Below are 15501 nucleotides of genomic sequence, written 5' to 3'. Positions count from 1 at the left end.
TCTCTGACTAATGAACTCGTTCTATTCACTATTTTCTTTTAACTAAGCCGTAACCTAGTTTATATAATCACGACAACTTCGCCTGGCATGTTTAGGCGAAGTTGTCACTAACTTCGCTTGTCTAACAAGTTTGCCTATATCAGCGAACTTGTTAGCAACTTCGCTTACATACAAACTCAAATCCAAACGACTCGATTACAGACACTAGACACTGAACTACTGATATCATGTACCAACAGACTCCCCCTTGGCAGTAGCTTCATCTCTTTATCTTCAAGCACGTGTCTTGTAATCTTCAACGACCTTGCATCTTCATCTTCAAGCATGAACTCCTTCGCGTACACAAACCGATACAATCCTTTGATATTTCTTCGCTTCGTCTTTCCAAGCAGGAATATAAAAGATCTTCTTCTCATTCAGCACCTGCAGATCAGCTTGCGACAAGTTCACTAGATGCATCGGATCATAAACTCTTAGCAGCTCTTGTTCATCTTCGTCTTCCATCACTGCTTCAGCTGTTTCACAATCAACATACCACCACTTTAGATCTTTGAGCACATCCTTGGGCATCTGTTTCATCGGCACTTCTTTAAGGCACCGGATCGGCTTATACTTCATAATCATCCAAGGTTTACCATCAGCTCTCAATCCACGATCTTTGTCTTCGATAAGTTTTCCCTTTTGTGGTTTCAACAACTCAAACTTCTTCTCTTTTATACTTTCCTTCCAAACAATCTTCCCAATAACTCTAGCCATATTATCATCACTTCGGTATATCAATCCCAATCTGGCTAAGTCTTTCACTTCACATTCTGGCAGTGTATTCAACGATCTTAAAAGTCTTTTGAAGTACTGAACACCATCATACCTCTTAATAACAAAGAGCCTCAACTGCTCATCGTATATCCAGCAAATAATCCCCTTTTTCGCTTCAGCATAGCCTCTAATGTTATAACTCTTCTTGAACATTGTAGGGACCGCTGGTTTCTTCGTTTTGACGAACCACTGAGCATAGCCTTCTTTCCATCTAGGCTGCTCTTCCCATTCAGTCTCATCATTCCCAATCTCTTGACTCATATCTACGTTCTCGACTTGCGGTATCTCATGCTCCACATTCTCCTCTACTATCTCTCCCTCTTCAATATCATTATCAATAACTATCTGTTCACCAATCTTCTCTATCTCATCCACCGGTAATACATCATCATCACCAATATAGTCATCATCCATCTCCTCAACCTCCACTACCACCACATCATCACCACCAGCTGCAGTTGTCGACTCCCCCTGAGTTGTGGAAGTTCCAAGAGCTTGATCAGTTCTTGGCAACTCACCACCTGCATCTTTCGATGCATTGGGATCATCGTCTCTATCATTGCGCTTCTTCGTCCTCAACTCATCGCCTTTACAGCTCGTCTCCCCCTGAGATGCCAAGAACTCCTTCAGAGCATCTATGATTTTACCATGTTCTACCAGCAGGGACGACTGCATCTGATTCTCTGCAACAAGGTGTTGAATAGCCTGGGTCTGGATAAGATTAATCCTTGACTGCTCTGCCACGACCCGTTCAAGTACTGCTATTCGTTCTGAGTCTGATAAGGTTGCATCGAAAACAAACCTCAGATGTGATATATCTTGAGTGTACTGAGGAGGGATTTCCGATGTCACCGGGACCTCAGAAGTAGAAATAGACGTAACCGCAGGTGGTATCGTCACCGATAACCCTGCAGTGGCCACAACAGTCGACTCGATAAATTGTGCCACAACCTCCGTTGGAGTAACAGTCGGAGGCGGCAACGAAACGATCTCAGGAGCCGAAAGTTGGAAAGTAGTCGGTGGGAGGCCAAATGTAGATGAGGTAGCCACCACGGGAACAACCGTAGCGCTTGGCCTTGTAACCTGTAATGATGAGGGAACCATTGTCATACCGGATAGTGCTGGTGGAGTGAAACGTACCACCCTAGAGCTCTCACCGGCTCCCGATCCTGCACCTATCCGTTCCCTTCTTGACCTCCGGATCAACTGTTGTACCTCTTCCTCATAGTCTGACTCGCTGTCATCATCAGTTCTCTTTCTCTTCCCATGAGTCCGTTCATGTGTTACCAAAATCTGTCTCGCTTCGGCCACTTCATCATCAGAATCTGAGCCAGCCATCGTTGTAGCTGCCCTAGTAACATTCACACCCGAAGCACGTTCAACCGGGACCTGTACATTCTCCTCTGGATCAACCCTTTCCATGTCAAAAAATCCTTGACCGCCAAACGCTGCGTCAAGGTCAACGGTCTCCTCCGGTGACACAACAGGAGCAGCAGGTATAGCTTGAGGTGCCCCTGCCTGTTGTGGTGCCGGGTCCCTAAACTCGTCCCCACGAGCAGGCACATACTCCAGGTTGATCAAGTACCCAAAAAGTGGAGTATGCCGAGGACGGAGCTCAGGTTTGCTCCTCGCACTCGAAGATCTGCATTGGGCGAAGATTCTTTTGTTCACACTCTCTACATATCTGATTGGACGGCGCTGAGGTAGCGTAGGAGCAACATGATTCAAGATCATCTGTAGGAATCTTGGATACATGATGAATCTCTCACGCGCCATCGCCCTTCTCTGACTATCAATCTCATAGAAGACCATCTGACTAAAGCTGTATCGCTTGTTGTAAGTCAGAGCAGTCATTGCTGACTGCATGGTCGCGCCCATACCATCAGTGCCCGCCTTTCTCCCTGACATGCATACAATCATGACATGCATGAGAAAGCGCCACTGGTCAAGTAAAAACCCTTTCCTTCTCTGCGTATCCCCCAAGGGACCAGAGTATCCCATCCTCAGAAACGCTCCATCACGGAAAGGAGCCACAAACTCTGTCGGGTCATCCCTTGTCTCATTTCCAAACCGTAAAGCCGCCCAGATCTGTTCAGAAGAGAACTGAACAACCTGATTGTTGACTGTTGCGCGCATCACCGGGGGCTCGACTCTACAGTCATATTCCACGGTCTGCCAAAAATCCTCAATGTTGGGCAAGGATATCGGCAGTGTTGTAGTGATCGCGTGGAATATACGCGAGCGTAGTAAGAATGTGATGATTTCGCGGAAATCATCAACTCCGCTCGCCTCCGGGTCTAATGTAATATACATGTTGTGACCCGGGAAGAATTGTCTCTGGTTATCACCACCGTCATCTCCGCCTGCACCACCTACAGCAGCCATATCTGCATCAAACAGACTAAGTTAGATACACGTCAACACAAATCACAAGTTCGCCTGTTACCATGAGCGAAGTTGTGATCTATTCTGAATAGGCGAAGTTAATGGTGGAGCGAAGTTGGGAAACAACTTCGCTTCAACTTGAACTTCGTCTGATAACCGTTAAGTAAAATGGTCCAGGCGAAGTTAAAGAGAACTTCGCCTAACCACAACATCGCCTCCTAAACTGTTTCAAAATTAATTATCAGGCGAAGTTAGACCTCAGGCGAAGTTACGGATAACTTCGCCTAAACTGTAACTTCGCCGAATTCGAATCGGCAACAGTTAGGTTTATCGAACGCCGTGTAGATGATGAAATTGGAGATCGAGGACTCCGTAACACATGATTTTATGAAGTTTTAGACGTTCAAGTAAATTACTATCACGTAATAACAAGTTTGAAATCGGGTGTTTAAGGTTCGAAAGATCGAGGTCGTTAATCGAGTCGAAACGACCGATGATTAACCTCAATAGACAGAGATTATACGATAAAAGAACCCTACACACCTTGAAATCGGATTGAATCGAAATAAGAACACAGATGATTGATCGGTTATACGATAAGTTCGCTTAGGTTGACAGGGAGTAAGTTCGCTGTGTTTGAGAAATAATGAAGTCTGACCTTTACAACTTCTTTATATAGGGTCACAGATTATACAGGCGAAGTTGTGGATAACTTCGCCTATTGCAGGCGAAGTTATGGATAAGTTCGCCTATATATGAAAATTTTCAAAACAAACCCCATAATTTGAACAATTTGCAATTAAGTTTTAAAACATCCTTTAAAGCGTTAAATGATACGATCAAGACCAAGTAACCACGTATAAATTAATACAACTACATAAGTAGAAAAACTTTTAAAATAAAAGTACACGGGATCAAATTTCAGTCTCGACAGGGACTACCATGTTTTAGAAAAGATCCGAACAGGAATCATACTAATTACGTGACTGTCACACAGATCCGTGTTCAGCTGTATTATGACATAAAGAGACAGGTTGTAAGCAGGTAATATACTTAAAATGGTTTTCATCGTTTCTGTGATACGAGTTAGGTTCAATGAAGCTCAAAACTTAAGTGGGCAACAACTCAGAGATTATGATGTCTCCTATCTATTCTCAAAGCGTATTTGGCTTTCCCCAAGTCACCCCGAATTGACCTCGACCCGTAGTGTCTGATTAAGTAGTAATTACTCTTCGATCTTAGACTCTGCTTCCCGTTCACCTTCTTGCGTCTTGATTGAGAATCATTAACATTATGAACTCTAGAATACATTTTTTTTTTCTAACATGTATATACACAACTTCAAGTAGAAAACAACTGCAAGTCCCGAATCTGGACTTGCAGTTATGATTCATTTCATTCCTGTGTGATAACCAAACAAGACAATGAAATGATAATAATTCATTTCATTCCTTTGTCCATTCTATTTCTTTGTCAATTTCACTCATCCGTTCATTCCATTACCTAATACCAAACACACAAGATTTAAGACCTAAGTGAGTACAAAATAAGCATTTATAAAAATCTTCATAGAAAACTCCACAAATAATAATAAATATGATGTGATTACCATCATAAAAAAGCATAAATAATCAAAAGAAAATTAGTAGAATCAAATTGACCCCTACGCCCTCCAAATGTTAACTTGACCCCTTCCAAACCAAACGGCCAAAACTTAACGCTTAGCCGCGAAATCTATTTCTATTCTGCACCCCCCCCCCCTCACTTATAAGTTGCATACCTCTCAGTACTCCAAATCATCACTACCGCAGATGAGTGTGGGGCTGGCGGAGGATGACTCAAAGATCCAAATACATGCATCTTCCAGATGACATTCACTGGGAAATGCTTGATAAATCCAAGTTTTTCTTCCTTGGTGCTGCTATGTTTTCTGGTGTTTCAAGCATGTTATATCCAATGGCCGTGTTGAAAACAAGACAACAAGTCTGTGTAACACATACACCGTGCTTTAAGATGGCGGTTTCGGTTCTTAGACATGAAGGCTTCAAAGGTTTATATAGAGGATATGGGACTTCTTTGATGGGCACCATTCCGGCTAGAGCTCTTTACATGGGAGCTCTAGAAATGACCAAGAGCAATCTTGGTTGTACCACCGCTGCCATCGCGAATGCTGCGGCTGGATTAAGTGCAGCCGTAGCTTCGCAGTTGGTGTGGACGCCGGTTGATGTGGTTAGTCAGAGATTAATGGTCCAAGGTGGAAAAGGTAGTTCGGTTTTTGCTGTCAGTTCGTGTCTTAACGTGTTTAACATGTTAGAGACGACGCGATTAACACAAGTATCAAACATGAAAATGACTCTTTTAACAACATGACAGTTATGGTTTTATGTATCAAGAAAGAGAAATAATGTACTCGAGCGTCTTAATTTCAATTATTTTTTAAAATGTATAAAATTGCATAATGCACTTTTTTTGCTAAACAGGTCTTATCGTGTCTAAACAGGTGCCCATCATGACGGCCATATTTTTTATAATGGAGGGATTGATGCTTTCAAAAGAATTGTTCAAAGAGATGGTGTTAGGGGATTATACAAAGGGTTTGGTATTTCAGTCTTGACATATGCTCCTTGCAATGCTGTTTGGTGGGCTTCTTATTCCATGGCTTATCGATCAATTTGGGGTGGTGTTTGTCCTTATGGTTTGAAGAAAGAGGATTCGATGGCGGTTGTGGTGGTTCAAGGGCTAAGTGCCACGACAGCCAGCGGGGTTTCCGCGCTGGTTACAATGCCATTGGATACAATCAAGACAAGAGTCCAAGTTTTAGAAGCTGAAGCTAGTAATGTGACGGTAAGCGTTGCGCATACCGTTAGGAATTTGGTGAAAGAAGGTGGATTAAGAGCTTGCTACCGAGGTTTTGGGGCAAGATGGGCTTCAATGTCTATTTCGGCAACTACAATGATCACTACTTATGAGTCACTCAAGAAGATGTCTACTAAGAACCAAGATTTCTATGGGTTTCTTCACTAATCAAGTTGAGAGTGGAGTTGAGTGTTACTTGGTTGAATTATTAGATTGTATATGTGTATATATGTATAGGAGTAAGTAGTAGTAGTTAAGGAAATCTAGGCTATATTAATGTTATATTGTTATCCCTCTTGGCTCTTTCTATTGAAAATACAAATATATTAAAATAAAATTTAAATGGCTTGGATGATTAGAAGAGACATAATTTTACTTTATAACAAACTAATTTATTACCCATCGCGTTGCGTCGGTAAGTTCGAATCAATTTATATACCTGTCACATTTGCGGTAGTGCACTTATGTGGATTCAGTTGGTATGGGTTATGTTCGTTAATACCAACACAAAATAAAAAAAATCTATCAACGCTGAAAACAGTAAACACAAAACCATGGTACTGATTCGGTACCGACGGTACCAAATTGGTACTGATTTCGGTACCGGTACCAATCGGTACCATACCGATTTTTGCTCATCCCTATGAGACAGCGTCTCATCAGCCTCAACGTCTGAGTTAGCAAAAATGTGTCAAAGCCGACCTTAATGTGTCAGCTCGATTATTATGACTCATGATCACATATGAGGCTATAAATAGAAGCTCTAGCTCTAGCTCGACCATTTTCATCACAAATCATCCTATTACCATACCAAACACTTTTAATTGAGTCTAAGCGAATGTTTTGAAGTCCTAAAGCAAGAACAGGTGAAGCAAAGTGGTTTTTATCAAAGTTATAGTACTAGCAAGTTTCCAGTCATTACCAGGTCGTATATACGTCGGCTAAGCCAACTTCTCTTCTTTTAGCCTATAAGAAGACCCGCTAACTAAGTGTTTTGTAGGCTAAATTTAGCCCACTTATGACACATATCAACTCCCGGTTGGTCCAAATGCGTGTGACCATTCATTATTTTTAGTCACAGAGAGCCGCCTAAGGCAATGCTAGCTAGTCCGGCGTGTCTGACTTTCTTATTAAAGTGAGAATGATTAAAAACATGTAGGCTAAAATTTAACATACTTCAAACACGAGTAGTCATAGTAAAATAAAGATACAACTGTAGCATATATCATAAATATGCACATGACAAAGTTCGCCTAAATCAATACCATAACCTAAATGCATCTATAAAGGCCAGACTTCATCAAGTTTTGTGACCGTTGGCGGAGGGCAAACAATTTCTAGGTGGAATGTTAAAACCATAACTAATCTCATGTTCAACAAAATGTCCCCTTAATTTAAGCACAACGGGGCCATAAATTCATACAAATATCTTAAAAGGGCAAGTTTAAAACAGCAAGACTTAGGATAGATCGATATCAACTACAGGGGAAGCTCGATGCACCTTCAGCAACTTACTAGCAAACTCCAACTTTCCATCCAAAGTAATTGTACTGAAACAGTGGGGACGTATAACAATCTTTTTTAGGAAAGGGGAACGCACAAGTAAATACTTTAAGAAACATAATTCATTCTCTGAGCCTTTCGAATATTCAAATATCACACTTCGAAGCTGCAGCAGCCCCGTTTTATTGTAGTCAGCCCGTGGAGGCCCACCGTTATGCTGCAAGAATAACCAACTAGTATTCAAATGCAAAACTATATATAATATTATATTATATTATAAAGCAAGCATTATTATGCATACCCGTGTAGATGTTGTGATTTCAAGAGTCTGCAGATTCGGGAAACTCCTAATCAATTCAAAGGCACATGATAACTTCATACCATCTTCTAAACATACTCTTGATAATTTAAGAGCCTTGAGGCTGGGAAAGGCGGGAGAAAACCTCTTGTTAACGTCATCTTCTATCAACTACAAGAAAAGCAATTTAGATTATGAAAGTATTATTATTTATCATATTATGATAAAAAAAATATGAGAAACATAATTAAACTTGAAGTAGGGATGCAAACAAGCCGAACTGCTCGTGATCGATAAAAATCTCGAAACGAGCCGAGCTTTTTCGAGCTCGGCCTAAGCTCGTTTAATTACCAAGCTCGAGCCTTGTATGGGAAGCTCGTTTAGGCTCGTCGAGCCTTAATGAACCTGGTTTATTTTTAAGTTTACCCTTTTAGGGCACTTGTGTGTTAAGTTAACACTTCACAGCCGAGTTCGAGCCAAGCTTTGGCTTGTTTAAGGTACTAAACGAGCTCGAGCTGAACTTAGGCTAGTTAAGTTTTTTTTCTCAAAATGTATAAAAATAATTAAAAAATGTATATAATAAGCAAGCTGAGCCCGAGCTTGAACAAACAACTCATGAGCTGAGCTCGAGTTTTAGAAAAAGAGCTCGAAACAGCCGAGCTCGAGCTCAAGCTCAAGCCCTCATAAGTCAAAACAAGGCTCGTCTCGTTTACACCCTACTTGAAAGACACAACTTAGAATTACCTTGCAGTTTTGAAAATCCAACTCTAGCTCTTGAAGTTTTGGAAGAGAATCTAGAAGCTCAAAGACCGTACTGCAACTTTGAAAACTCATCATAGTGTCACGATCACACAACGGTAAAGATATAGATAATATTCTGATATTTTCAAGTTTTGCTATCCAAACTGCTTTTAATATGCTTGTTGAAATCAATATCTCAAGTGAGGGACAGCAAGTAATAAACTCCCCAATGTCACTTTTAAATCGAACCAGACGCAGCTCTAAGCTCAATAGGTTTGGAAAACCTTGAAAAGTAGGTGGATGATTGAGGCAACAATTATAAAGTTTCAAATGCTTCAACTCTAAACAAGAGAAAAGATGGCTAGGCATCTTAAGTTGGTGAGGACCCTCGTTACAAATGGTGAGATCTTTAACTCCTTTTTCCGACAAGAACAGAATCCAATGTGCAATATCTGCATCATCCAGTTGGTGGAATATGCATAGGGAAAACTTTGTTATTGCGCCTTTAATATGAAGAAGAAGCTTGTTTATAACTCTCCCAAACTTACTACTGTCGCCATTTCTTTCCATTAAACAAAAATAGAACCTCTCATCAAACACGAGTTGGCTAAGCAAAGTCCACTTAAACCTCCATTTCCTTTTCAAGGTGCAAGTCCTGACTGCATCTTGTAATGGCAACCGATCAAGAATATTAGTTACCACATTATCGGGCATACGGCTAATGAAATCTCGTGGTGCTTTGCGTGTCCCGTGAATCATTTCCATTATTATTCTGACAAGAAAAAATTACACATATTGTTGGATCATAAAACACAAAACAAAGAGATTTAAACTTCAATTTACAAAGTCATAAGCATACAAGTTGAGATGATCTAATTACAAACTCTAGTCAGGGTTGTTCAAAATGCTCGCTTGATATGGCTCGGATTGAAACTGAGTCGAGCCGGCTTGACTTGGTTAGAAAGCAAGCTAAGCTTGGCTCGGTTCGTAATGGTTCCATTTATTTTGCTTTTAAACTATTTTATTTTTACATATGTACGATAAAATATTAGGGCCAAATCGAGTGAGCAGTTACGTCTTGTTAGTTAAAATGCAACGGGTTTATTGCCTCGCAGATCTTGTTTGTACTTGTTACAAGCCAAACAGAAGAACTCAACCCAAGAGACTAGTCTGATGAGTGAGGGAACCCTTCTGGCTTATAAAGCCCACATCCGATATGGGACAAGTCCCATACCTTGCAATGGTTTCAATCCATAACAATAGACCCCCCCCCCCCCTTCTTAAGGATCAACGTCCTTGTTGGTCACGGCCACGTTGGTCACAGCTGGCTCACTCCAGGCCACCACTCTGAGTCCTCGTTGGTCACGGCCACGTTGGTCACAGCTGGCTCACTCCAGGCCACCACTCTGAGTCCTCGTTGGTCACGGCTGGCTTCCTCCAGGCCACCACTCCGTGGGCCACCACTCCAAGGTTGACTTTTATGCCAATGTCACAACTCACAAGCCAAACAGAAGAACTCAACCCAAAAAACTAGTTTAATGAGTGAGGGAACCCATTTGGCTTATAAACCCCACATCAATTGCCCATACAACCGATGTGGGACAAATCCCATACCTTAATGGTTTCAGTCCTTAACAGTACTTTGTAAAGGTATGAAGGGTCAGAACGTTACACTATCAGATCCTGTTTGAACTTGTTATAGGTTTTCAGCCAATTATACATTATTTTTTCACTTATTTGGTATTCAGTTAAACTATTTTATATCAGTCGAACTCGTTATGAACTTATTTTGTATTTGCTTAAAACTTATTAATATTATTTTAAACTGAGCCAAATCAAACCGAGCCGAGCCGAACCGCCGTAGAAGAGTTGATTAGCATAATATAATTTCCCCTAATAATTCAACATAAAAACAAACCCTAGTTTTATATACCAACCCTCACCTACTACTAGCAAACAGTATCAAACGTTAATGAACAGAAGCAAACGATGATATAAATATAAATTCTAACCTTCAAAGTCGAAATTTGAACTCCAGCGGACAACAAAAGCAGACGAGAGTAAAGAATAAGTTGTTGGTTGGTTGGTTGGTGTCCGTATTTTTAAATGAGTTTTACCATATCCTTTTTAGTATTTTAAAATTTCTTAACGGAGCGGTACATGCGTAACCAGTATTGGTACATGCGTAACCAGTATCGACACGTGCATAACCGGCATCATAACGCAGATAGCCGACATTGAGACACCGCGAGTATGACCGACCACTTTTTTAAAACTAAAATATCACTAGCTTAATCGTATTAAACATATTCTACTCGTATAAGTGACCAAACTTTTTGTTAAAAAAGGAAAAGGCTAAAAATAAAAATCCAATCTGACAAACCATATTCTACTTATATAATAAAATTCCAGCCATATTAAACCCATACTGTTCCTATACATGTTTACGGCTCATATAGGTGTTATACGAGTCGTATAGGTTTGGTTAAGGACATCTGGCATGTACTTTCTAGACGTACAGATACCTATACAACTTATATACATGTCATATGACTCGTTTAAGTGGGTTTGGGTGTGTGAATAAGTTAGGGATTGCAATGAAACCCGAACCCGATGGGAAAACCCGAAACCCGACATAAATGGGACGGGTAATACCTGACCCATTAGGGTTTGGGATTAGTTTTGAAAATTTTCGTGGGTTTGGGACGGGTTTGGGATTTAAAATCTACCCGATTACTCGACCCGATTACCCGATAACATTAACCCATTTACCCGATTATATACCCGATGTACCCGACACAACTTTTTCTATATTTATATATAGTATACTCTAAAGTTTTTAAATATACTATTTGTTGAAACTTGTTACAGCAACTATTTGAGACATTTTATTTCATGGTAATCATTATTTGTAATTAGGGATGGCAACGGGCCGGGTACTGTTAATCCCATACCCGTACCCAGTTATAAAATTCAGTCCCATACCCGGCCCATTACCCGTCGGGTATTTGTCGGGTAATTACCCGCCGGGTATCGGGTATACCCGCGAGTATCGAGTATACCCATTAGATTGTTAAAAAAAATTCGTTAGGATTTTGAAGTAGATTTTTTACCATTATAGTTGTCGTATATTTATTTATTTATATATATGAACTGTTACAAGCTAAAATATGACACATTACATCTATATAAACGTTATCATAAATAAATAATAATACTATAACTTTCGTATAACTTTATATATAAACTTGATAACATATAAAATATAAATAATATTTTTAATTGCATATCTTAAATACAAAATGTTAAGAAAAAATGGAATTAATAATAAAAAAGTTTCGGGTTTTTATTTCGGGTATATAGTTCGGGTAAACGGGTATGCTTTTTCGGGTAATCAGGCCGGGTATCCCCAAATCCCATGCCCGGCCCGTACCCGCAAAAAAATTTCAAAACTAATCCCATACCCGGCCCAATACCCGACGGGCTTCGGGTATACCCGTCCCGAATGCTTCGGGTTTCGGGTATACCCGTCGGGTTCGGGTTATTTTGCCATCCCTATTTGTAATCAATTAGTTATATTTTGTCAAAATTCGATAGAAACCCGATGGGTTTTGGGCCGGATATACCAAATGGGTATTTTGACAAAACCCGATTGGAAACCCAAAACCCGGTGGGAAAACAGGAAACCCGACGGGTAATTACCTGATTAAAACCCAACGGGGTTTGAGACGGGTTTGGGACAAGTTTTCATAAACGGGTATGGGTTTGGGAATGGCTAAACCCGACTCATTACCATCCCTAGAATAAGTCAACAAATGTGTGAATAACCGTTGCCTTATTAAAATGTGTGTGCTATAAATGTTTAAACTTCTCATCACCCTAGCAGGTTGTGTTACCACGATTTCATTATATTTTAATTTCATGTATTTATACCTCAATTTCATGTATTTATATCTTCATTTCATTTATTTATGCATTCATAATTATTTCCAAGCAACAATTTAGCCCAAGTTTGATTTTGATTATTATGTGAACCGAAACGGTATCCGACTGGTTAATTCGTTTGAGGCTAGTAACCGAACCGAATCGAACAATGCATACCCTAGTTTTACTTTATTCACCTGTCACTCGAACATTAAACCTCACCCTTTTTACCATTCCTATAACATATGCTTTAAAAGTTGTTAATTTAATATTTACTCTCTAAAATTATTCTAAAAAATCGTTTATAATCAATACCTATAAGAACAAGGATCGAAAACGAGGCACCCACGTTAAAATCCAATGTCTTAGTCACTCCATCATTTTCTAGTTTGTTAGAGGGCACACTCCAATTTTATAAGATGTGTACTTCATAATTTATATATAGTGTTATATACTACTTATATTATAATTTGAAAACTTGGAGATCCCTTGCAACACCCATCTTTAATCGACTGGTTAGTGCATTACGTGGGTTCAATTGAACGATCGCAAAACTCAAACTGAAGTGTACGGCTCATGATTCAGGTTCTAAAATCAAATTAATTTGATGATTCCGGTTCTAAAATCAAATTAATTTGATGAAGATGCCGAGCGATTTTGATGGAATTTGGGAAACAATTTGATGGAAGTTATTATTAAATTTGATGAAGATGCCGAGCGATTTTATCTGTGAAGGGTGAAGAATCAATTTCTTATTATTTATGACTATGCCACCGCTCAAATTTCAATTTTTGTTTAGTTCACACGTTTAGTACACTTTTTTACTTTGTATGATAACTTTCTCCGATTAATATATATAGTTATGAAAAAGTACATATTATATAAAGTTATAATAATAAATAGTAAACGGGGTTAGCTCGAGCTTGAAAAACCTGGGTTTGCACCCCTAGTTTGGAGAAGAAAAATAAACATTGGTTTTAATTAGGAGGGGCAAAACAAACGCAAATGAGTTGTTTTGGATCAATTTGGATAACTTTTAAAATTGAAATGGGCTATGATAGATTAAAAGAATTTTTCAAAAAGGTCAAGATGGGCTGGGAAAATGCTAGTGACTTTTGGTTATGGGTTTATTTATGGGTTATAATGGACTAAATTAAACAACCTCCGTCCAATTTTATTTCAAACAAAACCTAGGAAACCAAATTGAAACCGAGAAATCGAAACCGAAAACATCGAAACCGAAACGAAAAAAACAAAACTGAACCGAAAAAAATCAAACCTGAACCGAGGCAAAACCGATTTTTTTTTTTGTTTTTTAATGAACGAGGACGGCGAGAGAAACATTTTTGCTATTTTACTTTTTGTGTTTTTGATTTATATATTGAGTTATTAATGTTTTAAATATTTTTTTTGAGGGATTTTTGAAACCATTTGTATTTTAACCTTTACTTGTTCAAAATGTGTTAACTTTACCCATCTTGACTCATACTCATCCAAAACCGAGAAATCGTAAACGAACAAAAACCGAATAGATACCGAAACGAAAAAAAAAGAAAACTGAATCTAAACCGAGACAAAACCGAGGTTTTTTTATGAACGAGGACGACGGGGGAAACGTATTAGTTATTTTACTTTTGTGTTTTTTATTTATATTTTGAGTTATTAATTTTTTTAATATTTTTTGATGGGTATTTGAATCCCTTCGTATTTTAACCTTACTTGGGTCAAGATGGATTAACTTTATCCATGTTGACCAATATCCATCCTAACCTTATATTTTAAAAATCTATTCTGACCCAAACCCATTCTAACACATCATCCAAATCCAACCCAGCCCATTTATATCGCCATCTCTAGACTTTTAATAAATAGACGTTTTGTTATACCCAATCAACTTAACGAAACGACATATTTTACACCAAAAATAAATATGAATAATTGACCGCAAAAAGACCATATAATAAAGATAGATAAATACAAGTTTCAGTAGATGTGGATGAAATTGATATTGAGAAATAATGCATCAATCCCAACAATCTTTTTGTCAGCCGGAAGAGATACCACCGGGAACTCAATTCCATTCCGCCGGCTTTCTTTCAAGGTTAGAATATTATTAATGTTAATATTAATATTATTGTTACTTTAATCTTTCATTCTAACTAGTTGAAAGTCACAATATTTTTACTAAAATCCTTAGGTTTATGAAACTAGGGTTTGTATACAAGCCCTGGCCTAAATATAAGCCCGTTTAATATACGAGCCCGAGCTTCACTTATCAAGTTATGGAGCTCGAGCAGGCTCACAAGCTTAACGATCCTTATTATTAATATAATTTTTATTTAATATAAACATGTAAAAGTTATGAGAAACATAACTAAATAATATATATTATGTTACATATCAAATTATAAATATATAAAAATTATTTAATAAATTGTAAACAAGCCGAGCTCGAGCTTGAATAGGTACTCACAAGCACTGGCGAAGCTTAGTTAGGGCTGCCCCCCCCCTGGTTTTTTCCGCGTGGTAGTGTAAATTTGCCTGTTTTCGCCTGAAATTTTTTATGCGTAGTGTAAATTTAGGCGTTTTCAGCCGAAAATTTGAGTCCGGCCCCCATCATTTGTGAACTTTTGTATACATTTTGACCCCCCCCCCCCTCCCGGTGTCTTAGTCCAAGCTTCGCCACTGCTCACAAGCTGAACTCGAGCTTTCGAAATATAGCTTGAAACGAGCCAAGCTTGAGCTCTGTGTAAGTTAAACGAGCCCAATTCTGAACTGAACTTATGATTGACTTTAATTCATTGAGTCCAGTTCTAACCTTTAACAATGATCTCAACTTATATGCTCAATAATTATATATTGTGTGACAGTGATTCTAGAGCCTTGAAGTAGTTCCTTTGTACTTAAATTGAAGTTTAAGTGTTTCGTAACATCATCGGTTTTGTGTTTATGATAACATATTTCTTCGTGTTAGAATA

General features: G+C 38.9%; 1 protein-coding gene and 1 pseudogene across 1 annotated transcript; one reads left to right on the top strand and one right to left on the bottom strand.

The window, feature by feature from the left end:
• The first annotated feature begins 5012 nt into the window (after positions 1 to 5012).
• On the top strand, positions 5013 to 6225 carry LOC143533278 (uncharacterized; annotated as a pseudogene).
• A 1291-nt stretch (positions 6226 to 7516) lies between these two features.
• Positions 7517 to 9364, bottom strand: LOC143533251 (F-box/FBD/LRR-repeat protein At1g13570-like). Its single transcript, XM_077028091.1, has 3 exons — positions 8603 to 9364; positions 7857 to 8029; positions 7517 to 7778 (listed from the first exon to the last, which is right to left on the bottom strand). The coding sequence occupies exons 1-3, from the start codon at positions 9362 to 9364 to the stop codon at positions 7517 to 7519; spliced, it is 1197 nt and encodes a 398-aa protein (XP_076884206.1).
• Between the last annotated feature and the right edge of the window lie 6137 nt (positions 9365 to 15501).

The sequence above is a fragment of the Bidens hawaiensis genome, unplaced genomic scaffold (assembly GCF_021521415.1).
Source record: "Bidens hawaiensis isolate Kalapana, Puna unplaced genomic scaffold, B.hawaiensis_p1.1 tig00009659_1, whole genome shotgun sequence".
NCBI lineage: Eukaryota > Viridiplantae > Streptophyta > Magnoliopsida > Asterales > Asteraceae > Bidens > Bidens hawaiensis.
The sequence above is the reverse complement of the archived record's forward strand: the minus strand, read 5'-3'. Positions and strand labels throughout refer to the sequence as shown.